Source organism: Mytilus edulis, chromosome 4, assembly GCF_963676685.1.
Source record: "Mytilus edulis chromosome 4, xbMytEdul2.2, whole genome shotgun sequence".
In the NCBI taxonomy this organism is placed as follows: Eukaryota; Metazoa; Mollusca; class Bivalvia; order Mytilida; family Mytilidae; genus Mytilus; species Mytilus edulis.
In genome coordinates this window covers 89,649,657-89,674,376 of record NC_092347.1, presented here as the reverse complement: position 1 = coordinate 89,674,376, position 24,720 = coordinate 89,649,657, and the positions used below count along the sequence as shown (strand labels likewise).

General features: G+C 32.5%; 2 protein-coding genes across 4 annotated transcripts in view; both read right to left on the bottom strand.

The window, feature by feature from the left end:
* LOC139520956 (contactin-5-like) overlaps nt 1–9,313 on the bottom strand; it is a 42,803-nt gene extending 33,490 nt beyond the window's left edge. For 2 of the 3 annotated variants that reach the window (XM_071314063.1, XM_071314064.1), the window contains exon 1: nt 8,969–9,313. In XM_071314063.1, coding sequence (XP_071170164.1) covers nt 8,969–9,020 — 52 coding nt within the window. In that variant the 5' untranslated portion in view covers nt 9,021–9,313. The remainder of the gene's footprint in view (nt 1–8,968) is intronic. The other variant, XM_071314065.1, reaches the window with a different exon arrangement.
* A 954-nt stretch (nt 9,314–10,267) lies between these two features.
* Nucleotides 10,268–24,481, bottom strand: LOC139520955 (cAMP-regulated D2 protein-like). The gene is made up of 5 exons (XM_071314062.1): nt 24,239–24,481; nt 19,565–19,685; nt 19,010–19,199; nt 11,926–12,044; nt 10,268–11,331 (listed from the first exon to the last, which is right to left on the bottom strand). Exons 1-5 carry the CDS (start codon nt 24,400–24,402, stop codon nt 10,342–10,344), a joined length of 1,584 nt encoding a protein of 527 aa, XP_071170163.1. The 5' UTR covers nt 24,403–24,481; the 3' UTR covers nt 10,268–10,341.
* Between the last annotated feature and the right edge of the window lie 239 nt (nt 24,482–24,720).

Sequence of the window (24,720 nt, the reverse complement as noted above, 5' to 3'; positions counted from 1 at the left end):
AACAGTATTATGTTAAAACAATTACACAGATATATAATATAATTGTTTTGCTGTTTCTGTTATGTATATTTCCTGAGAAATAATGACAATACAAGTAAAAATAAGTGAGAAAACACGATGTTTGTATCCTTAGCTGACAAGTATACAGACATACTTATGTTTTGAACCGTTGTTGTTCTCTTCTTTACTATTTGATGTGATGAAACATTTGTGTTAAGTTATTATTATAAAAAGAGGAGAGTTGTTCGTCTCTAGCCATCAGAGTTCTAATAGCGAAGATGAAAATGATTGTAGGTCATCGTCTGGCCTTCAACAATGAGAAAATTTATACTCTACAGTCAGATATAACAATCTCCGACATGACATTATATGATATCATACTTTTTGTGAGAAAGTTTTGATTCTGGCTGATAAAGTACTGTTATAAAATGTATAAAAACAAGGCTTGAACGAATATGAGTGCAGTACCATGCATGAATAGAAAGGAAAAAAACGACTAGCTAAAACGGGGGGAAATTTCTAAGTGGGCATTTAAAAATTATATAACCGAAGAAAAATAGACAACACAATTACCAAACGAAAAATAACATATAGACAAAGGAAAAAACCAAGACATTGCACAGGAAAAAAAAGATTGAGAAAACCTAATTACAGCGAGATGAAACGACCGTATAATTGCTGTGACATGTCTTACAGAAATATAAAATCATGTACGTAACATGACAAGTTATATATGTGACACCCTTTAATCGTCAGAGGTAAAGCGTATAATATTTCGGAATTAAGTTTTTATTTTCTTTAAAATGATGACCATATGTATATTAATCTTATAGGTTACGTTATATGCTTGCGAAATAACTGGTTCAATTAATATTAGCATGCGTACAGAAACGACCATTTCAATTCTGTATAGTAGTGACTTTTCATTTGACATGGACAGTAATGTTGACGAATGTAAAAATGAAAGTGTAAAAACTCATTAGCATGAATGGAATCATTACACCTGTTAATGAGAATATTTATCTAATCTGGTCAAAATTCATTTAACATGATATGGGTCTATTTCTGTCTACACGTGCGAATTAGAGATAGTTGAAAAATTATACTTCAGAGAATGTGGTAAAAGGTTAAACTGCTTTTTAATGTGTTTATCTTCTATCTATTAAATAACAAACTCTAAACATTGCTGAAGGAAAAAAAACCATGACCAAAAAAAATCCAAGTGGCAACTGTGAAAATAAAAAGTTTTTTTAAACGTGGTTTGGTGTGTTTTTTTTTTCTCTGGTCTTTTTTAAGTGATAATAAGTATTGTTTAATATTATCATTACAATTGAGAATAGAAATGGAGAAGGTGTCAGAGACAACACCCCGACCAAAGAGCAGAATTAAGCCGAAAGCCACCAATGGATCTTTAACACAGCAAGAAAAAAACCCGCACCCGACTTGAGAATCGCACAAAAATGCGGCGAGGGTTAAAAGCATGCTTTGTGAGATCTCAATCCTCCCCTATACTCCTAGCCAATGTAAAAAAACACGCAGTAGCTTATTAATTTATTATCATTTTCTTTTTTTGGCGTAGTAGTAGTAGTGGTATATATTTGATGTTTGGAATATTCCTTACAACTACATGTCAAAGACTTAATAGGTTGACACTAAATATGACTGATGATTATTTCTGATAACCAGTTGTTCTAAATAATAAATCTCATCTTCAAAGAACGAAAAGTCAAAATAATCTACCATAACCATATTCTCTGATTTATTTACCAAACAAGTGGCATATTATTATATAAACGTTAAGAACAGTGACAAATATTAGGCGTTGTTTGAGATTTCTTTTCTCTGTTATGACGAATGGTTTATAATATCATAAACATATGTTACAAGTAGTTTACATTTTGTCTGCCACAGAGCAAGATTGATGATTCTTATGTAACTGTATCTAATGGTTGGCGGTACCTTATCTCACCGGTTCTAAATCAACATAGAACACTTGGGAGGATTTCATCTGTGGACAATTTAGTAAACGCATACCATTGCAAAAGAACTATTCCCTACGTGCTTGTGGTTTGTTGAACCATGATGGTTCTTTCGACATGCCCAGTTGTTTTTAAAGACATATTGGATTGTTTTTTTAGTCTTTTTTGTAGGTATTTTTTAAGCTTAGATATTTGTCAAAATTCCTATTTTCAAAAAGCTAAGTTTACAATCAATTATAGTTAAACGTGTATTTAAACAAATGCGTATCTCCTTATACTTTATTTCAAACCATGTGCAAACTGGAACATTTTGTGAAGTTTCGATTCTACAATCTATATCCATAGATATATATGTCGCAAATTACATTCGTTACATGTTACAAACATCATTTCAGATGTCAAAAAGCCAGCAACTTAACAATATAATAAATAAACACATGCAAAACTTCTTGTAGTTTACACTACAGAGTATGAATTTACAAAGATTACGATTTTATTTTGAAATACTTAAAGATTTGTTTTTTATAAACTACTAAATTGGCCTAATTTCAAGTTTTTTTGCGTCTGTTCTTGTAGTTCTTGTAAATGTTTATTTTAATGTCTTTGGATTACATGAATATCAACGATAATTATATGCAAAAAGTGAAATAGATGAATGATGCACACGTCGGTTAATCAGCTCATAGATAGATAACCCTATAAAACTCAGGAAGAAGGATTATACAAGGGTAACTTCAATGATAAACAAGATTTAGTTCTGATTATTTTTGTAACCAAGAATAACTGACTATGTTGTCTGTATAGTGGGTTCTATTTTGCAGACAAAGACAGGGGATTATTGGTTTAAGCTTCAGCATCTACCGAACATTTCAAACTTCTCTAGAAATTATTTGTTTTGGAATTGTACCCTTAACTAAAACATTTGATATCGACCCAATTATCATGACTTGTATTGTATTTGCCAAATTCAGTTTATTTAACCAGCATTCTTCAGTCTGGAAGAGCATGACTTATGTATTAGTTGTAATTGGTTTTGAGCTAGATTTCGTAAACTGCGGGAATTCTGTCTTTTTCTTATTTTTTTTTTGTATGTTTCCTACCAATTTGTTGAATTAAGTCATATCCAACTGATTTTTTAGAGTTAATTCTGATGTTGTGCTGTTGCATCACTGTTCTAGGTTAAAGGGAGCATAAGAAGCGCCCACAATTATGTTGAATAACGCCACATTCTTAGTGCGCCTGTCCGTAGTCAGAAGCCTGTCTATAATACCTGTTTTTTTATTATTTATTTGTCATATATCCTTACGTTGTTTTCGCGTTTGAATTGTTTCGCATTTCTGGGTGTTTTATAGGTGACTATACAGTATGTATAGGCTCATTGTATAACGCACAGTACAGGTGCTTACATCTATGTCATTTGGACTCCCGTGGATAGTAAAACTATTTTCTAATCGGCTATCATGCCGTCTTTTTACAATGCCAAAATGACAACTAATACGGATAGGAAACATTATGGGAAGTACTCATAATGTTTTTAGATGTCATGTCTCTGCATGGTTTTTAAAAACATACGAACAAAGCAATAGAACGAAAAGACTTATTGAAAACAATTAAAGTGACCAAAATAGTCTTCATAAACAAACAATAATAATAACTTTACATCGCAATTTGCTAAAAGTCAAGAAGTCATTTGACCTGTCGATATCACTGTCAACGTATTTATGTATTTCTTAAAACTGAAGTTCCTCTGGAAACGTTGATTTAACAATGCATAATATCTGTTTCTGTTCAAACATATTTCTACCAGTGGAAATGATATGCTAAGAAACTTTTGTTTATAATGGAGGAACTATTATTTTAAAGGAAATTATATTCCATGACATCATGTCGTCCTGTGTTCTTATATTGCATGTTCTTCGCAATGATTTATATACAACTAATTGTTGAACAGTACACGTAGAATATATATATATATATATATATATATAATGCGATACCCAGAACTTATCTGTACAAAATTTCAATGTAGAAAACAGACAGAACATTTAAGTGATTCTACAAATTTATAAATTATCGAACTGCTGTTGTATAATACCAGACGCAAGATTGAATAACAAAAGTATATGATTATGGAAGTCACTAATAAGATGATTCGGCTGTAAGGAAGATGCATAGCTGACTATGCGGTATGGGCTTTGCTCATTGTTGAAGGTCGTATGGTGACCTGTAGTTGTTAATTTCTGTGTCATTTTGGTCTATTGTGGAGAGTTGTCTCCTTGGCAATCATACCACAACTTCTTTTTTTATAATAAAAGTACAATTTCTAAACTTGTTAGCCTTATAAATAAACATTGTCGTACTGTGTTTTCTTTTCCTGTTGCAATTACCATTACATTGCATGACGAATTAGGCATAACCAGCCATTGTAATCAAGTATATGTATAACGGCTTTTTCATCATTCTATAGATTTCCCATTTCGTAAATAAATGCAAAGTAAATATTATCATACAATTTATTTCACAATTCAAGCTCTTGAGTATTGTTACTCATACAAAATCCAAACCCATATTTTCTGTAACCCGAATAATCCAGTCGTTATATTACGATCACTACGATAACCTTCTCTGGAGGACAATGATCGTAAGGGGGCGCTGTAATTATTCATAAATTTTCTGTGGATCATTTTAATCTTGGCACACTACAGGAACCAAGTCTTCCGTCCATGCCTCATTTTCATTAATACCGTTTCAACCGCATAAGTTTTGTGTCACCACGGGAGATTAAATGTGCAACACTGTGAAGCCAACCTAATGACCTGCCAAATATCTACCAGATGTCGTTATACATACAAAGGAACCATTGAAAAATTGCAATATGATGAAACAGATATTTATATTTTCTTTTAAGTGTGACTAATCGAAAAATGTTTTTTTCAAAGATAGAAACAATTTAAATTCATATTTGTATGACGTTAGCAAATGTCGTGTGACGATCATAGGCGTTGGAGAGAGAGAGAGAGCGCGTAATTACCATTCGGAAAAATTGAAAACATTTAGATTTCAAACGTTACGAATTTTAACAACTGACCTAACTCTCAGTTTTTACTGACGTTACAGTTTTATAAAATTATTTTCACAATGAACAACAACAAAAATTGTTTACTCTATACAGTGATTTGGTTTAATGAAGCAATCATTTCATCATTAAATATGATGTACATAGTCTGTTTTATGACTAATTATCTTCTGATTATGTGTAATTATACTCCTTTTCCGTAACTAAATACTGCTCAAGTATCATTTAACGAACTTAGAATGTTTGCTGTACAGTATAGGATCTTATGGTAATATAAGTCTTATTTTTCCAATAGCTTAACGTTCATAAAAAAAGCCCCTTCTTTACATTTTCTGAAGACATCATCCTTCCGTTGAAAGTTGTCTCGTTGGCAACCATACTAAATCTCATTTTTATAAGGATGAAGGTTGTCCGACCAACAAGTTGTTTTCCTATCCTTCGCAAAACAATAATAAATTGGAAACGAAGTTATTTGTTTATAAACAGTTTTGAAACTGAAGCATATTCCAATGCAATTTATACAAAGGAGTGGTTTTTTTTATAAATTCGATGTACAGTTGCATCATTTAGCATTGCAACAAAGGGGGTTTGAAATAAGATACCTTTACAGGAGCGAGTCTATGATAATTATAAAATATTTTAGAAGATGAAGCACAACTTATTTTATCGTGTCCAAAAAAAAGTATTGATGCAGTTAAATATTTCAATAGTTATGTAATGTCGTTTGATGATAAACATGCAGTTTAACCCTCAAAAAACATATTTAACCCCTCCGCATTTCTGTCCCATGTCTGGAACATTTGGCCTTATTAGTCTTGTATGTTTTATTTTTGGTTCATCTTTGTCATGTATTTATTGTGTTGGAGTTAAGTATGACGTCCATTTTCTCTGAACTAGTAAACATTTTTATTTGGGGGCCAGCTGAAGCCCGCCTCTGGTTGTGAGATTTTATCACTGTTTCGTAGACCCATTTAGTTGTTATCAGCTCTTTGGTCGGATTGTTGTCTCTTTGACACATTCCCCATTTCCACTGATTCTCTATTTTATAAAGTAGTGTTTAATTTACAGATATTAACATGATTTTATTTTCTGTGCAAAAGCCTGATATCTTATCTAAAAATGACGTTGAAATGTTTTGTACTGTAAATAATGCACTTAAAATAGGCGAATTTCTTACATGTTTAAATGTTACAGTCTCTTATTTATTATATATATAATGGCTTTCTATTCTATATATACATGGATATATATTACACTGAATTTAATGTTGTATAATAAGTAGCTGTTATTGCGAGATAAGATTAAGTTAAATAAAATATTCAATTGAAAATGAAAAATAGTTATAGGAACTCATCACTCGTGTGATTTAATTTTATAAGGTTATGTTCTTTTAATGAAACACTAGGATTTTAAATACAGATAGTGACCTATGATAGTTGCCAACTTCCAAACCACATACTCTGATAGATGTTTGTTCCATTAGCATCAAACGACACCTCCTTAATGCTATATTAATGACTTATTTTTCATCAACTTTTCCTCGCATTTTAAAACTTGTAACGTGAAAGCACTAGATCTACATGTGCGAATAGAAATAAGTCTAAAAAAAACAAGTTTAGTGTGTGGTATTTTTGTTATAATTCCTTTCTTTCATATGTCTGTTTATGTTATCGAATAATTTGAAGACCTATCAGTAGTGTTCCCCACAAATTGCTTCAATTTTATTCTTAAAACTTTTTCATGACGATTGAAATTATGTCCTTAACGTAAGTGAGAGGTTTAGCTAGCTATAAAACCAGGTTCAAACTATCATTTTCTACATAAAAAAATACCTGTACAAAGTCAGGAATATGACAGTTGATATTCATTCGTTTGATGTGTTTGAGCTTTCGATATTCCCATTTGATTAGAGACTTTCCGTTTTGAATTTTCCTCGGAGTTCAGTATTTTTGTGATTTTACTTTTCACAACTATTTTGTGTTCTTATATTGGTCGTCGGTTCATCAGATTCTACCAGGTATAATAAAATTTCTGCATAATTATGACAATTTGACAAATTTAAAAATGTTTAATCCATATTATTGTGTACCAGACAGCTTAAAGCTTTAAGTGAACGAAGGGAGGGGTGTTGTGGTAACAAAGTCAAAGTTTATCATGTTTATTGTAATTTTAAAACCACTCCGAATGCGGAAACCGGACATAGATAACAATTTATCTCACGTGCTATTTAGCATCTGTTTTATTTTTGATTCTAGTTTACTTATCTTGATCATGTTGATGAGCAACTTAGCGGTGACAACTGGCTTCTTAAGAATAATTCATCAAACTTTTAATGAATTTACTATCCGGGATAATTATGATAAGATAAAATAGTGTACAATTTGATAATCACGTAACCAACTGGGCCAATCAGAAATCATACTGAAGAGACAACACAGATCAAAACAATTAATTATCGCACGTGTCAGAAAGTCTCGTGCCCTATAGATTGTCTGCGATAAATGATATGGAACTAATTTAATTTCACGTATGAAAAAGCATAACGGATTCTGAATTCTTAAAGATGTGTATATATGAATCTATAAACATTAAGAGCTATATTAAAGTTTCATTACAACCTTTTGACTGATATGACCGTATTTACGCAACAAACAAACATCCTGTACACATGGACAAAATTTAAGGGATGACAGGAACTAGATTATCAAATTTAAATGCTTTTATTTTTCTGGATTTTGAGATTCCTTTCTTTTTCGTTCCCATAGAGGTTACTCAGTCTCTTGAGTAAAAACACGGCCATATTTTTTCAATTCCTTCTGATGGTTGAACCAGCAATAGTAATTCAGATTTTACTTTCGGAAGAACATACATGTGTAATTCTTAAAGATAAGTTACACGACTTCTAAAAAAGTTCAAAAAGCAATATGTCAGCGAATTAATTTGCATATGCACCGGTGACATATGATGCCTGCATGCACATCCTTGTTCAAATATAAGTAGGTTTTTAATTTTCAAATCTAAGTTGGTATCTAACTTTATTTTCACTTGAAAACAGATTTGTTTCTGGAGATCTTAAAGTGATCAAAGTTATAACACTTGTAAGAATACTTGACGCCCTTCTGAAGAGCTATCAACCGGCATGGCTAAACATGATTGTGAAACATACCTGGCAATGATTCTGACAATTAGGCAGACATACCCATTATATTACATCATTATAAACAAAAATGACATCTTGTTAGTAATTAGTACCTGTCTCTAATAATAGAAATACTACTTGATACCCCGCCATATTAGCGTAGTAAATGTAAAGTGCAAAGTCATAATGAGAAATAACAAGTCGTGAAAAAACTGTGGGAACCATTTTCAGTACAATTTCATGTTGTGGTTCTGCATCTGATAAACAACTTGTAACATTTTTTATAAATCAAAAGCCATTGAAAATGTTATCGTTGCTTGCAAATGTTATACATTTGTACCTGCAAATTTGTGAATAATCTAACATCATAAAAGCATTTGTTTTCTAATATAACAATTCCTCCTTGAACGACATCATGGACATATTTTACTTTTTAATGCTGCATATATATTTTTTTCTTGAAACATTTGTATCCAACCTTGCAGGCTTTTTGCAGAAGTTCTCTTTTAAAAATACATGCATTGATGAATCGATATCAAAAACTCTCTGAAAACTTTCATTTTTTTTCTATACGACCCTATTAACTGCACACATTCATTTCCATTTTGTTTATGTTAAAACAAAAAGTATGAAAGCCTACATACAATCATGTTTTAACGTATTTGATCGATTCAGTATGTTTCTTCATTTTTTATCCTTTCGTCTTCTTTATGATGAAAACATTTTACAAGCAAAGAAACAACTGCATGCACAAAATCTAATTAACATACTCACCAAAAACACCGTTCAATATTCCAATTAAAACACTTATAATTAATGTTAACATTATTGCTTTGGAAGAATAAGTGGTTTACCGCCAAAAAACAATTCCTTTAATGAAAGCTGGCAGAACGGAGAAAACTTAATGCCTATCAGTGTGTTGTCTAATGATTATATCGGCTCCCTTCAAAATTTTCCTGACCTAAGTAACCTGATCGTACCGATTATCAACACTACACAGATGTTGATTAGGGTAATTAAGTCTATAGGCACCACGCACTCTTCATGGAATTATTAATAATATGTTTAACTTCAGTCACTGTAATTGATGCATTTTCAATTTATTTATTTTACAATCATATAAATATCGTTTTCGTTCCGCCCTATCAATGAGCGATTGTAAGTGTAGTATGGTTTTTGCAAAAAATTGTATGTAATATCAAGCAGTTTTAACACCTCCTTGGTAAAACTCTTATAAAATCCACTCAAAAACATTTTATTTTCAAGCTTTAAGTTGGATTTTTTTTCCTTGTTTCAACGTCGATAAAATTTGCATTTAAAATATCTTGAGAGAGTATGTAAAACAAACGAAAATAATTTTCAGTTTGAAATAAAATAACCTGGAACAAATAACAAAGTGCAAGTCCAAACAATACTTTACATTTCACAATAATATCCTAATCAAAACGAACCATCACTGGTGTCTATACCTTAGTAAAATTCCCAGAAGAAATCCTTAATATAAGTTGCGGCACGTTTGATAAACCCACTTAAGAAAAAATACATGTCCTAAGATGGTCTTGATAAATGTCCTTGTGCGTAGACTGTTTCGATAAACAGGCACCTGTTTTGATTGTTATGGTTTATTTTTACATTAAATTATGTCGAAGGTATAGTAATATGTTTTCAGGGTTAACAGAGATCTTATTTGAATGCTGGCTGATTTTGGATTGATTGATTTCGCATAATTATACATCCTTGTTAGAAACCTTGAATGAGCTAAACATTTATCTACGGCGAATGTCTTGTGCTCTCTTAAATAAAGCTTGACATTAATTATTGCTTACTAAATGTGATGGTCTGCACTCTCATGTGTTGGTTCCGACCTGAGACTACTATGTGTTATAGTAGTCTCAGTTCCAATTGAAAAAAAAAAAACCGCTAAAAACTGCCGTTAAATCCTACAGTAACACCAGATGCTTCGAAATGATGAGTATATCCAGCATGGAGCGATTCACGCTTTTTTATTTAGTTAGAATCTTACGAGGCAGTGTTTCTCAAACATTACCTAATAAGATATAAGCATCATTATACTGATTGTCGAGTGTTTATTTCATTACTATAAATAAATACGTGTAAACTACATCAAACCTAAATACATATCAGAATCAAGCTCTAAAGTTATTGTTATCAAACATATTACAAATTGTCCCCCTGTAATCAGTTTGGATTGAAGACTGTGGGTGTCCTATACCAAGTACCGCTCGAATAACTGGCGGCCTACCGGTATACTGGTACCAGTTAAACATTCCTGGGTCGGTTGTGTCTAAATTACCGTTAGGATTATTCAGCTTAGCAAAATTTGTCCAGTAAATTAAGATTTCGTCTGACAGTTGCATGTCAGGCATGGTAAAATTATACCCTAAATCTTTGATATTCTGGAACAGATACGCAAGTTCTGAACCATGACACGCACTGATCGCGCAATGTGGAGAATTCCCACTTCCATTTAAAAAATCCATATTCCGACCGAAAGCATATACCCATGTAGTATTTATTCGTGTCATGTCAGAAGCAAAACTTCTTGTTGGGCATGTATAAACAAAATCTGTGATAAACTGTGTTAACTCTCGCCTAGAATCATCATTTGATCGTGGAGTGTATAAGTTATACCATAGTCTAGCATGAGTGGGATTTAGACGTGCTAAAATTGTGCGAAAAGCTGCACTATTTAATGGATCGAGATATGTTTTAAAGACTATGTCGGCACCATCTGCAGTTGTTGTCCCTATTAGAAGGGGTATATCATGTACTCGCCCAAACCGGAAGCCAGCTTGTATATCACCTGATACATCGTTTCCATCTACATGTGGACCCCACTGCCGTAATCGTTGTAACACGGTTCCAAATGGTAAACTCGTTTTACTTTGAGCATCTAAGATATCCCATGGTGATTTTTTTCGTAAACATTCTAAATCTGAACAACCTGCTTTTAAAGTGAAATTTTGTCCTTGTAACCTGGCTTGATCTACAGTTTTAAGACGTAAACTAAAAGGTAGACTTTGAAGGATTGCATTTCGAAAGAGTCCTAAAGATTTTGGTGATGTCATATGTATTGCGACAGAAACTGCGCCAGCGCCTTGTCCAAAGAGAGTGACCTGAAATGATAAAACAGTATAGTTCTGATTGCTTTTCGTCAGTTGTAACTAGTTTATATAACTGAATGAATCAGAAGAACAACAGAAGAACAACTTAACAATATAGTAGCCTATATATTTGATGGCTTGCATGATAACTCGCCGATAAGTTTTAGAATTTTTGAAAATTGTAAATTTGGAAATACACTTCAATTATAAGAGGGGCAAGCTGATTGAATGTAACAAGAAAATTGATATAAACTATTGAAAGACATATGTTGCTGTTCATTATCCTCCAAATCTAGGTAATTTCCTCGTCGTTCAACATGATTTTTTTTCTCTTATTTGCCATTTCAGTATCGGACGTAGAAATCTTAGTATTTTTAGTAAACTACTTTACACACTATGAATATTAATGCAAACATTCTATAGTTTTAAATGCTGCCATTTATACGTTACTGACGCAAATGCCAGACGACTTCCACGTGTATATATTTTTAAACACTTTTAGATTTTTTAACTTTGAGATAAGAAACGAATTGTTGATTTTTGTTTCTGGCAAACAATATAAGTTTGCTTTTTTGGTATTTCAACCTTTTTTTAAAGATAACCTACATTTCGTCTGTCGCCTCCGAATCTTTCTATATTGTTGTGTACCCACTGTAACACCAGTCTCTGGTCTGTTATACCGTAGTTACCCGTCACTCCCTCCGTAACTAGAAATCCTAGCACTCCTGTTAAAAAAACCAAATCATAATTTATTTTCATCTAAAAATCCCGACACTACTGTTAAAAATGAAATATGGCTTATATAGAATCGAATCCTCTGTAACTATAAATCAGAATCACTACTCTATTAGATATGCATAATCTTTGAGGTATTTCCTCTATACGTTTTTACGCCATTGAAAACATATTCAACTGTCACACGACTGAGTAAAATTTCTAATTTCAATAAATTCCGAACGATAGGTAAAAAAGTAAATACGATATATGTACTATTTATTTTTTTTATATCAAGGAAGGAGCTAAAACAATTTATTTAAACTGTTGCAGCCAAGTGCTTTAAAACAAAAACAGGTCACACTTCTATTAGGTATTGCTTCATGGGATGCGATAGTTATTGATGTATCCTTCACAGATATGATATTCTATAATGAAAACCAAGGAGGTTAAATGATAAAATTGAGAATGGAAATGGAGAATGTGTCAAAGAGACAACAACCCGACCAAATAAAAAACAACAGCAGAGGGTCACCAACAGGTCTTCAATGTAGCGAGAAATTCCCGCACCCGGAGGCGTCCTTCAGCTGGAGTCTTATTTAGGGCCTCATTGGTTTAACAGGTTATGAACTGCCTTTCAAAATGAATTACAAATAAATCAAATTCTCTCAAGAGAAGTAGAATTTCAAAACTTTTTTTAATAATTATTCCATAAACTAGTATATATTGTAATTGATAAGTAAAATGCACTATTTGTGTAGAAATTAAGTGCATTCAAGGAGTGCATCAGATCAATTAATGAATATAACTATACAACAAATATATCACATAGAGAGAGTTTGGAAAAGAGACGCATACATTTTTCATTTTCATAAACATAAATAAACCATTGAAAAAAAACTTTGGTTGTCTTCCTTTGAACAGCAAATTTTGTCATATGCTACATACATGCAGCCCTATATCACAAACATACAACATTACAGACGTTCTATTAGTGAGTGTGATAGTTTTATTAATTTTAGTAATATGAAAAAAAAAAATGCAATTGGAGGAGAATATTCCAAAAGTAATATGTATCTAATCACTGAAAGGCAACGAATTGCAAACGATTTCAGGTATAAACAAAATAAAGGACCTACCACGCAACAGGCCACATCTCCCGCAAACACCAGACTCCTCAGAGAAAAGATGAGTTATGATATAAAGAAAAAAACAGAAAATGAATATATGGTCGAAATAACATAGCCTGATACAGCCACAAAATAAACAACGAAAACCTCTGAAATGCCTATAGAAACTATATGTTGTTTAATTAAAAACACACAGTAAAACTTTACATCACCTGCTTACTTGAACCAGAAAAGGAAGGGGAATAGGTGGCATATGAAACCCATGCCGATCAAATATTTTCTCAATTTAGGATTTTGGATCTTCTTCGAAGTAAATACTTGTTCAGAGGATTTATTTATGGAATGTATCACTTTAGGAGAAAGTGAATGTGCTTGATTCCAGTCAGATATGGCTTTATTTCAACAAAACAATCTGAGAATCATCTTTAACTACTAGTTTCAGAAGTTGTCTATTGTGTTTAATATGGTAGAACTGCGATAAAAGTTTAATAGGAAAGATCAAATGTATAACAATTTACACGTTCAGTGCCACTTATAAAAACAAAGGAAATATCCACAACTGTTGCTCAGGAAGAACGAAATGAAGCCAGACCAATATTTTAACTAAGCGTTCCGCTATAAAGATAATGTCCTCTCTCCTATTAATTCAAAGTTAGGTGACTTTGTTGATCACATCTATCCCATCGAACATCGATACCACAGATACAGTCAAGTCTGCCTCATATGTATTCTTATAGATCTCGAAATTATTACTGAGGGTCGGTTGTAAACAAAACTTTACTGCAAAAACATGATTTCAGCTTCCAATTGTGAATTTTCAGAGTGAGTGCCTACAACATTCTAGCAGCGCCTGCATATGGAGTATGTATCTTCCTGTTGATATGATGTGCGAGAACTTGCGTGCCACATCCTAATTTTCTTGAAAGAGGATTGTTACTTACAAGTAATCAATTGCACCAATGATTCATTACGGTAAAATTGGAAACTAAAGATGTTGAAATCATCCCTTTTGAAGTTTTACGGGCGCTGTCATAAATTGGTTTGCCTTTATGGAATATCTGTGTCACAGATAACCAAGGATATGTTCGTTTGTCCCGTCTACTTTTTGTCAACTGTGCTATCCCCAATTAGACTTATCACGGAGTTTGTACTTGCCATGAATTACATGACGGAATTGAGCAGCATATATCTACCCTCCATGCAGATGCACCTGATATTACCCCGCCCCTCTTTCCCGTTTGATGGGTTCGCTAAGCTTGGTTTTTTATTTTATATGCAGCGCTTTGTTGACTACTTTTAGTGTTTTTTTGTTTTTGTGTTGTCCGTCTCTCATCGACTTGCGAATTTTGATTCTCTCTTTGGTGTCTTCTGTCTTTCTTTTATCAATTTTTATAACTCAGAGACCGAGTACTAAAATCATAGATAGATGCAAAGGAACTTGAAACTATTTCAATTACAAATCCTATGTCTCATATAACAATGACAAAATTGCTCCATATTTATTTTGCGATATTTGTCATGTCTCGGGCTAGGTTATCAAATGTTCATCATTCTATTATACAAAAACAAGAACTTGAAACTATTGCAATATAAATCACTGTATCATAAGTCAATTATAGATAATTGTCAGAAATTTACAATCGTTTCTCCTTCCAACAATACTTCAAATACAAATGTTTAAACGTTTTCCCATTAACCGCAATTAACCTGCCTTTATCGTAACTGTTAATGCTTGATATTTTACTTTCTTTGTAAAACATCCATGACATGTATTGGGTTTTCTTCCTTCATAAAATGAAAAAGCTATTATATGAAATCTAAAGGATATGGTACTTGTCTGAAGTTGTAAATCTGAATGTAATGTTGTTTTTTTCTTTTCACTTTTTAAATATTCTTCCAATTTAAGTACTACAACTTTATATCCCGTTAATTGTTCTTTGTTTCACAGTTGTATATTATCAAAGAAAAGATGTTTCACAGTTGTATCTTATCAAAGAAAAGATGTTCCACAATAACACTTGTCTGTCACTTATTATCTATCTTTCTTAACAATGAATTTCCACATTAGCACACTTACACTTGTTCTTGAGGTATGGAAGTGTTTCTCCATGTAATGACATGTTCAAATCAGTACCCTCGTTCCTCTTTATAACAAAGTATGTCTGTGCGACAATTGTGTCTCACACCTCTCTGTTCTACAGGTGTATGTCTATCATGCCATTATCCACACCACGACTCTCACTCCTTGTTCTTTTATATATGTCAGTGTATCTCTTTTGTTATGGCATTTGTTCAAACCTTTTTATTTCGTCTATTTCATCTCATCTTTAATGTAATTGAGTTACCTTTTTGTTCTTAATGCAGTATTTGGTAAAACTTTTCGGGGTTTTCGGAATTATCGGTTTTTATTGCTCTTCAACTTTCTTTTTGGTTTGGTCTTCCGACTGTTTTCATTTAGGCGAGCGCCACCGATGAATTTGGCGTTTAAAAGAACCTTGTTATCTTTGATGAGTTTTACTGACACTGGGCCGATGCCACTGTTGGTTGACGTTCCGCTTCCAATGGTAAAACCAGACCAGCAGTCATTAGAAGTTGTGTTGATATGAATCATTGAGTTGTTTACCCGTGCTTAGATTGCTGTAATCATATTTGGCACAAATGTTTTGGAATGTTTTTGTTTTTTGTTTATCTGCAACCTGTTGGTTGAATTGATATTCCAAGTTTTAACTTGCGTGCAATTGCCGATACCTATGTAGACAAAACGCGCGCGTACGGCGTCATAAATTATAACACCGGTATCTCTGATATGTTTCTATAGATGTCCCATTGTTTCTCTAGTGTAGTTAGTTATCCCAGATACCAGGCTTATAATTTAATTTGCAAGACGCGCGTTTCGTTTATATAAAACTCATCAGTGACGCTCAGATCAAAATAGTTTATAAACAGGACATTTTATAAAAATGACCATATAATTGAAAGTTGTTCTTCCATATAACTACTATACGTTTCTTTGCTGTACGGTACCTATACACCATTGTATCTCTCTTATGATTAGTTTACCACATCATGATTCTCACACCTCTTAGTTGTACATATGTGACAATGTATCTCTCATGTTATTGTTTTTTTAACAATAGCACTCTAAAACATTTTCTCTACATATTCTACATTGATCGTCTATGTATTTGTATTTTAACACCAGGAGTCCGTGCCACTTTGTTTCACAGATTTAACAGTGTTCTCTAGATAAAAGCAACAGTACACATATCTTCAGTCTGTTAATGTCATCTTTCATGTTATTGTGTTTTTGCATGATAACTCTTATCTCTTTCTGCTATATACGTTAGAGTGTATCTCTCATTTAATTGTATTTCTCATAACTCTCGCGTATTCTTGTTTTATGCGTATTTCCACATCAGCATTGTCCCAACTCTTTGCTCTACCATAGATGTATAAAGTCATAGATCTATAAATGTATACATCTATGGTTATACAGATGTCACAATGTGTTTCACGTGTAATTTTCGAATCTTTGTACACCACAACTGTATAACTATAACCCATGACTAAAATATCTCGTAAAATTGTATTTCAACATGATGACTTTCTCGTATCTTTGTTTTACAGATAGCATATGAAATCTGGATTCTGGAATCTGGATTCTCACTACACTTTGTTCTACATATGTCACACTGTGTTTTACATGTTCGGGCATGTTCTTGCACTTCCATATTATCGGTGAGTCTTACACCTCTTTGTTCGTGTCACCTGTTATACATTTTTGTTTTCACGTCTGGACTCTCACACTTATTAGTTCTACATATGTCACAAGGTGTCTCTCATTTAATAGTTTTCTACGTCCAGACTGTCAGACCTCTTTGTACGACACAAATACATTGAAGATCATATCTTCCAAATGCTGGACTTTTTAATCAACAACAAAGTTGTTTAGTTGGGGTGATAAAATTTCAACACTGTCGGTATTACAATCGGTACAAAATGCACATCTTTACTGACAGTTTCAAAATAAAATATATAACATAAAAGGTAACTGGACTATTAGTATATTCATTTAAATCTTAATACACCCCGGCATCTAAAGCGTACAGGTTACATTTCGAAATTTTGCAAAGGTTCAATTTTTATTTAAATAATATTATGTTTCCCGTTTTGTGTGGCTGTTTGTTCGTTCCTATGTTTGTACATTCATCTATTTCGTATCAGAATCACAACACCTCAGCCTGATACTTATGTTCCCTAAGGTATGCTCAAATTGAGTTTTGACACAGATTTCTGTATTATCTGAACATGGAGTAATTATAGTTTGAATGGAGCATTATTATCCATGGACACCTTCTAGTTTAATCGAATCCTACAACTAAAAATGTATTTCGAACTTATGTGGTTTGTGCAGAGTATGGTGACACATCTCTCTCGCAAACATCAGTGAAAATGTATTGCAAATCGTGTTTCTTGTCTCTTTGCCTTTGAATAAGATATGGTGACATGTTAACCAAAGATAAAGTCACCATGTATTACAAGTCTTGTTTCATGTTTCAAAAGCTTATTAAGAAAATGAAGGATGAACCTAAACATACAAAAGAGTATAGCCAAAGCCGGTTAAGTAATCAGAGCTTTTCATGAAGTAAGATCTGCATTATAGTGTTAGGTAAAGACTCTATCCTATATTTTCAAAACATATCCTTACAATATTTCTTAACATGTACTTAACGTTGTCATAATTAGTTGATTCTTACATGCAAATTATTACAAAAACTATAATTTCGTGTAATTTATGACCTAAAAAATTCGATAACAACAAATATGAATAAGATACATTAATTAGCAATGTATTACATTTTGATTGACAAATTATTACTTGTTTTGTAAAAACGTTACCTATTTACCTGAACAATTGTATGAGGATATTTTGTTTTTGTAATTAATCCTAAATTCTTAAGATTTTTTATCACTGTGTTCATAAAAAAAATAGTAATGTTAAATAGGGATAAAATAAGGGGAGTGGTATAATATGTTCAAAAGAAAACTAGCCAACACAATATGTAAGGTGTGATGCGACTGTCTAAGGTTCGGGAAGTGATGTGAGGTCGGGAACATGTTTAACCCATGCTCATCCTTTGTATGTGTCTGTTCCAAGTCGTGATCTTATGGTACTGTTGTTGCATTTGTGGTTGGTCTGTCTGTAATTGTTGGGGTTTTGTGGATTTTGTTTGGTACATAAATCAGGCAATTTTGTTTGGTACATAAATCAGGCAATTTTGTTTGTTTTGTCGTGTCGTTTGTAGCTTTCTATGCGTGTTGAGTTTTTTCTGATTTAGTGAAGGTCGTATGGTGACTTATCTATTATAATGTTATTTCAAGATTATAGATAAAATCACTAATTTAAGTCCAAAATAGTCATTTTAGTGTAATTACTTTTTACATTAAATCGCAAAACTGTTTAAAGAAGACGTCTGATAATTAAGTTGAAAATAGGAGGTGGCATAGCTTGATATTCATTTTCTATATGCATGATTTCTCTATTTTTATTAGTTTTTAAGATATAAGACATTTAATGCACACCCCTATTTTTGGCCAATACAACCATGGTTGTTGACTAACCGGAACACAAACGTTATACAAAATAACCTCGCTCAAGCCAAGTTTGGTAGAAATTTGTAGCGAAGTTTCAGAGGAAAAGACCTTTCAAAGATTTTACGACGGATGGAGCTAATAGCGTCTTCTGCCATGCTGAATGCAGATGAAACTGTAATATCTTTTGTTTTTTGTTGATACAAAATGTTTTGGCATGCAACAGAATACATTTGAAAGAATAATATACTAACCTAATCTGTAATTAAACGTTACCAATATAACATCTCCTTTATTGACAAAATGTTCCCCATTAAATGCAGGAGCACCACCGGACATAGACTGAAAATCTCCTCCATGTATAAATACCATCACCGTCTTTCTATTTCCTTGTCTGGCATTCAAAGGCACGAATACATTCACAAAATGACAGTTTTCTGACATCTGTAAAGAATATGTGGGTGATTCTTTAGAAAATGTTTAATGAAAAAGAGAAGCAAGTTGTGTAACTTTAAATTATGTAAAATAAAGGCAAAAGTAATATACCGCTGTTCAATAGTTATAAATCGATTTAAATGAAAACAATACGGATCACAAACCAAAACTGAGGGAAACACATCAACTATATGACGAAAAACAAAAACAAAAACAAACAACTGAGTCAGACATTTGATTTTTATATATATTTATGGATTTCATCAGTGCTATTCGAGTTTAAATGTATATTCTGTGTCTGGTTTTTTGCTTCTTTTTTTTATTTGTCACCGTAAATTATACGACCTTTAAGATCTGATGTGACTAATACTTACATTTTCTTGACACATCCCTGGGGGATCTAATCTGCCACACGGTGGCTGTATACACATTGGTCGCGGTTTGGTGGTATTTAGAACTCCACCCCACGGAATAGGGTGGATAGCATGCTCCCATCTACAAAAGAAAAGAAACTTCATCTTACTGATTTTAACTGCGGTAAAGTATACTATTTTATCAAAAACTCGCATTTGTTTAATCCTCGTCATGAGTTCAGTAAATACTAATCTGTCACTGTTGAATAAAAAATGTTACTCATACTAAATGTCGTTAAGATTGAAATTCAAATGCAATCTTTCCTTTTGGGATATATGTATATTGATAAACTGTTTCTCCTTTTGTTCGTTTTTTTCCTTTGTGTTGCTCTGTTGAGTCAAGTCTCTTTCAATTGATTTTTACAGTTTGCGTTTATTGTATATGTTGTAACAACAATGTCCAAGGTTTGGGGAGTGTTGGAAGGTCAGAATCATGTTTAACCCGACGTTCCAAGTCATGATACTGTAATTCTGTTACAGTCTATTTATCAGAACTTTTGTTTTTATGGGTTTTGTTTTGTACATACAACTGGTCATGGCGTTGGTTTACTCTTTTCAAATGTTTTGTAATGTAGGGCCTACTATAGCTTTCTTTACTTTATTAGTTTGGCTCGTTGTGGATTATATATTACATTTTTGTTCAAATAGTAGACAAAATTACTTCATTAAGTCACAAATAGTCGTTTTACCGGAATAACTCTTTACAAACTTAATCACAAATGTTATTGAGGAGACATTTGATGATTTGGTTTAAAATAGAAAGGTGGAAGAGCTTGAGATTCGTATTATTTTCTACATGTCAGATTTCTCTATTGTAATGTGAAGCTTGAATACTCGTTCAGCCTCGGATTTGTTATATTTCCTTAATTCTCAAATATTAAATAATTCAAAAATATCTATGTTCGTAATAATATCTGTTCATTAGAAGGCTGACTAAGGTGTTTGTAAGACAGGTCAGGTAGAATATACAAATAGTAAAGATTGATTTACACGTAAACCGTTAAGTTCATATCAAACCAAAACATTACAATTGAATATACAAATCGTGCCCCCTTTGAAGGACAGGCAATTACTGCTCCACAAGTATCTATTGTCTGCCTTGTTGCTATTCAACAGTAATAATCCAGTGATAAGTCACATTGGCACCAATAAACTCATTATAGATACCAGGATTAAAATGTTAAATATGAGCTAGACGAGCGTTTCGTCTACAAAAGACTCATCATTAACGCTCGAATCAAAAGAGCTTAAGAGGCCAAATAAAGTACAAAGTTGAAGGGCATTGAGGACCATATTCCAAATTGGCAAAATGTCATAAAAGATCAAAAGAGATCGAGATTGTGGTTACGGAAATGAAACCCATTGGCAAAGATAGTCCAGCACGATATATTTTAACCAAATCATGACAGCACCTGTACGAATTTCTAAAGTTATCATTAAGAATCCTTGCTTCTCTAGCCAAAGATTAATAGCACATAACGTTATCGTTGTTAGAAATAAATATAAAAGAAATGGTAAAATGTAAAAATAAGGATATGTGGCATTCAGGCAACTATATGCCATCGTATTATATATGGGTTTCAAAAGTGAACAAAGTCCTTTCATAAGTAAGTTATACAATGTCCGGCATGACAAAATGTGAAAAGTGTGTTAGGAGATTACATTTATTAGTTTGACTGTCCCTCTGGTATCTTTCGTCCCTCTTTTACATATGTTTCTGAGTGTACAACCTCCTTTAATAAATCTGAAATAGTTGTGCAGCACTGAAGCATAAGACAAGGATCAAACTGTAAAATCAGCAAAAAGCGCCAGACTCCCCAAATCGGCAGGATTCACAACAAAAACAATTACAAAAAGAATGACAACGCAAAGCACTGTTATGATAGTAAATTCATTCATTGTTACCCGGATTTGTTATTTTCTACCGATTTATGAGTTTCGAACAGCGGTATACTACTGTTGCCTTTATATATATACCAGTGTACAAGGGGTGATTGTCTATAGGTGTCTGCGTTAGTTTATTTTTGGTTATAACACAAAAACCTTGTTTAACAAGTGTTCTTTACATCTACGTTGTTATAACCAGTCCTTATATTATGTATTTACAAGGCATTGTTCTTAGACATCTTGTAGTTACATCCCGTGTAAATAATTTACAAATAATCCCCATTTGACATTGTTGAATTGACGGTATTTATGTAATTTTGTGTATGCATAATCCGGTCCTGACCAGTTAAGTATAAGTTCGACAAGCAATGCGTTGACTGAATTTTAATTGGAGTTTTTCCTTCAAGTACTGGTTTAAATAAGGATAGCAGGTGTTGGTACATCAGGGTGTCAGATTTGGTTTATTCTCATTGTTTGCATGTAACTTTGAAAAATGTCATTTAAGTAAAAATCCATCAATTTAAAAACATGTGATGTACCACACCCTCCATGTTGGTCTTGCATGAATAGTACAGATACCAGCACTGAATGTTTAAGTATGTATTTATGAATCAACAGTTTACCACCTGAAAGTTTCAGAAATTGGGGATTTTAACAGGTGCCATTAATGTAACCAACATTCATTTGATTATGACATTTATTAAAACCCATTCTGTATAGTCTGCTATAAAAGGCCGTGACATGGAAAATATGTAATAATTCAATTGAGAAAACTAATGGCCTTATTATAATAAAACATTTTATGAAAAATTAACATGACATATATGAACCAATGACAACCATTGAACTACGGGCTCCAGACAGGCACATAAAGAATGTGGAGGGGTTAAATATGTTTGAAGGTGCCAATAAAATGATAAAGAATTTATTTTATATTACAAAAAGGAATCAATAGAGAGTTGTTACCTATCAGTAGCAGATGATTTGAATCTGTATGAGCGCGCTCAAACCTCCCGTAACCTGGGACAGTAGTGTAACAGCACAAAATAGGAATAATTCAGATCTATACAACGCAGAAAAACATCAGGAGTCTGTAATTCAGTGGTTGTCGTTAGTTGCTGTCTTCCATATTAGTGCTTCGTTTATTGTTTTGATTTTCATGCTTTTGTTTGTTTGAATTTCACATTTTTCTCATGTCGATGCCTTTAAAGCTGATGCTGTATTCGATATTGATTATGTTCAATATTGATCTCGCGTGATTGTAATTTTGACTTTGTTTGATAATCGTTGAATTGGCAATCATACTATATCTTCGATATTGTCTACATCTTTGTCCTTTGTTCTTGATGCTTAAACTATTTATTTACATTTCAAACGTAGTTATACAGTGATAAGACGATGTAGACATTGTACATACGCTACATGATCAAAGATATAGATATCATATTTTTAAGTTAAGAGTACGAAGCAAAACATCCATCTGTGGTCACATAAAAAAACCTTTCAGCAATATTACAAATTATGTACTGTGTTTGAACATGGTAAAGGCCTACACAACAAATTGTTTACACAAATTATTTGTCCGCAAAATTGCACAGTAAGCATAAAAATTTCCATACTATTAATATTTTTTACAATATATTTTTCTGGCTGGACATTTCAATTGCCTATAACCTATTTTAAATTGCCAGAAACCTTTGCCATACGTAGCAAAAAAGCCTCCACGTAGTTAACTATTCATCTGTCGAAGTTAAATTCAGCATAACGCTTTCAATAGTTTTAATATCTCGTTCATTTGTTAGATGTTTAACATAAAATTTCGTATCAAGGAAATCATGATAGGAAATACAAGCCAATCATATTGCTAGAAATGTATAGGAGTTAAGATAAATATACATATACTTCATAAGAACCATACATATAAATAATTTTCATTTCAGGTGCAGATAGATAGCAAATAAAGATTGGGTTTTTGTCTGTGTGTGGAAACGGTATATTTTAACGATTTTACATCAAACTGTAATAAAGATTTTTCTTATACCTATAACAAGAGTATTCTTAAATGACGAAATACTTGTCGAATTGTCATGGTTCACTAAAAATGGTCAGTCTCGGGGAAGTGAATACTTCATTAAAATATTCGGTTGTCCAACATTCAACAAGAAGGATGTTTTGAAACGCCAAAAAAGGTACCAAAAAAAGGATAAATCACTAAAAAAGGAACATTTAAATGGAAAGTTCCTAATCAAATGGCAAAATCAAAAGTTCAAACACATCAACCGAATGTAGGACAACTTTCATATTCCTGACTTGGTGCAGGCATTTTCTTGTGTAGAAAATGCTTGATCAAACTTGGTTTTATAGTTAGCTAAACCTCTCATATGTATGATAGTCGCATCAAATTTCATTATATTGACAACGATGTGCGAACAAAACAAACAAACATAATAGGTATAAATGTCAAAAATAGAGGTACATAAGTCAATATTGTGTTATAATCTTAATAACTATATATAAAAAAAAATGTTATCATAAGATTACGAAGACATAAAATGTCCTTCAAAATATATATACATCGGAAGAAAGAAAAATCAGTATTTTTAAACAAAAATGTGAACAGACTTAGCGGTAAAAAAAAAATCAAACGAAAATTATAAAACACGTTCGTAAAAGAAAACAACAGAGTAGAAGAATATGCAGAATACTCTGAAGCCTTCGAATTATTTAATGAGTCTAATCTAATCTTACCGTCTAGGTTGCTGTGCATATGGAATTCCGTAAAAAGAGATCGCATCACTGGATCGTACTCCCCGTACCCATCCATATTGTGTCTGGACATAAACTGCACAAGAAAACTGAATAAAAATAATACAAAATATAACAATTTCCATTATACACACTAATTTGTTCATCGACGTTTCCTAACGCCCTCCAGCGATAGTTTGAGGTTATTAGATTCGTATAACAAATATTTTCTAATTCTACAAGATTTTAAATATCAAATATACGTGATTTGTCATTTTATTCATCATTTTTAACCAGTGACAATAAGTCATTTGGTACGATACAGAAAATATTCAAATTAGTTATTCGTTTGTTTTTAAGATTTTCTCCTCTTAGTATTATAAACAACGAATCGAATGTAGACCAATGTTTGTACAATTTCTCTTAGAAGTTTCTCCATACTGGTATACGAATAAAATTTTCTTAGATTTTGTTGTTTTTTTAGA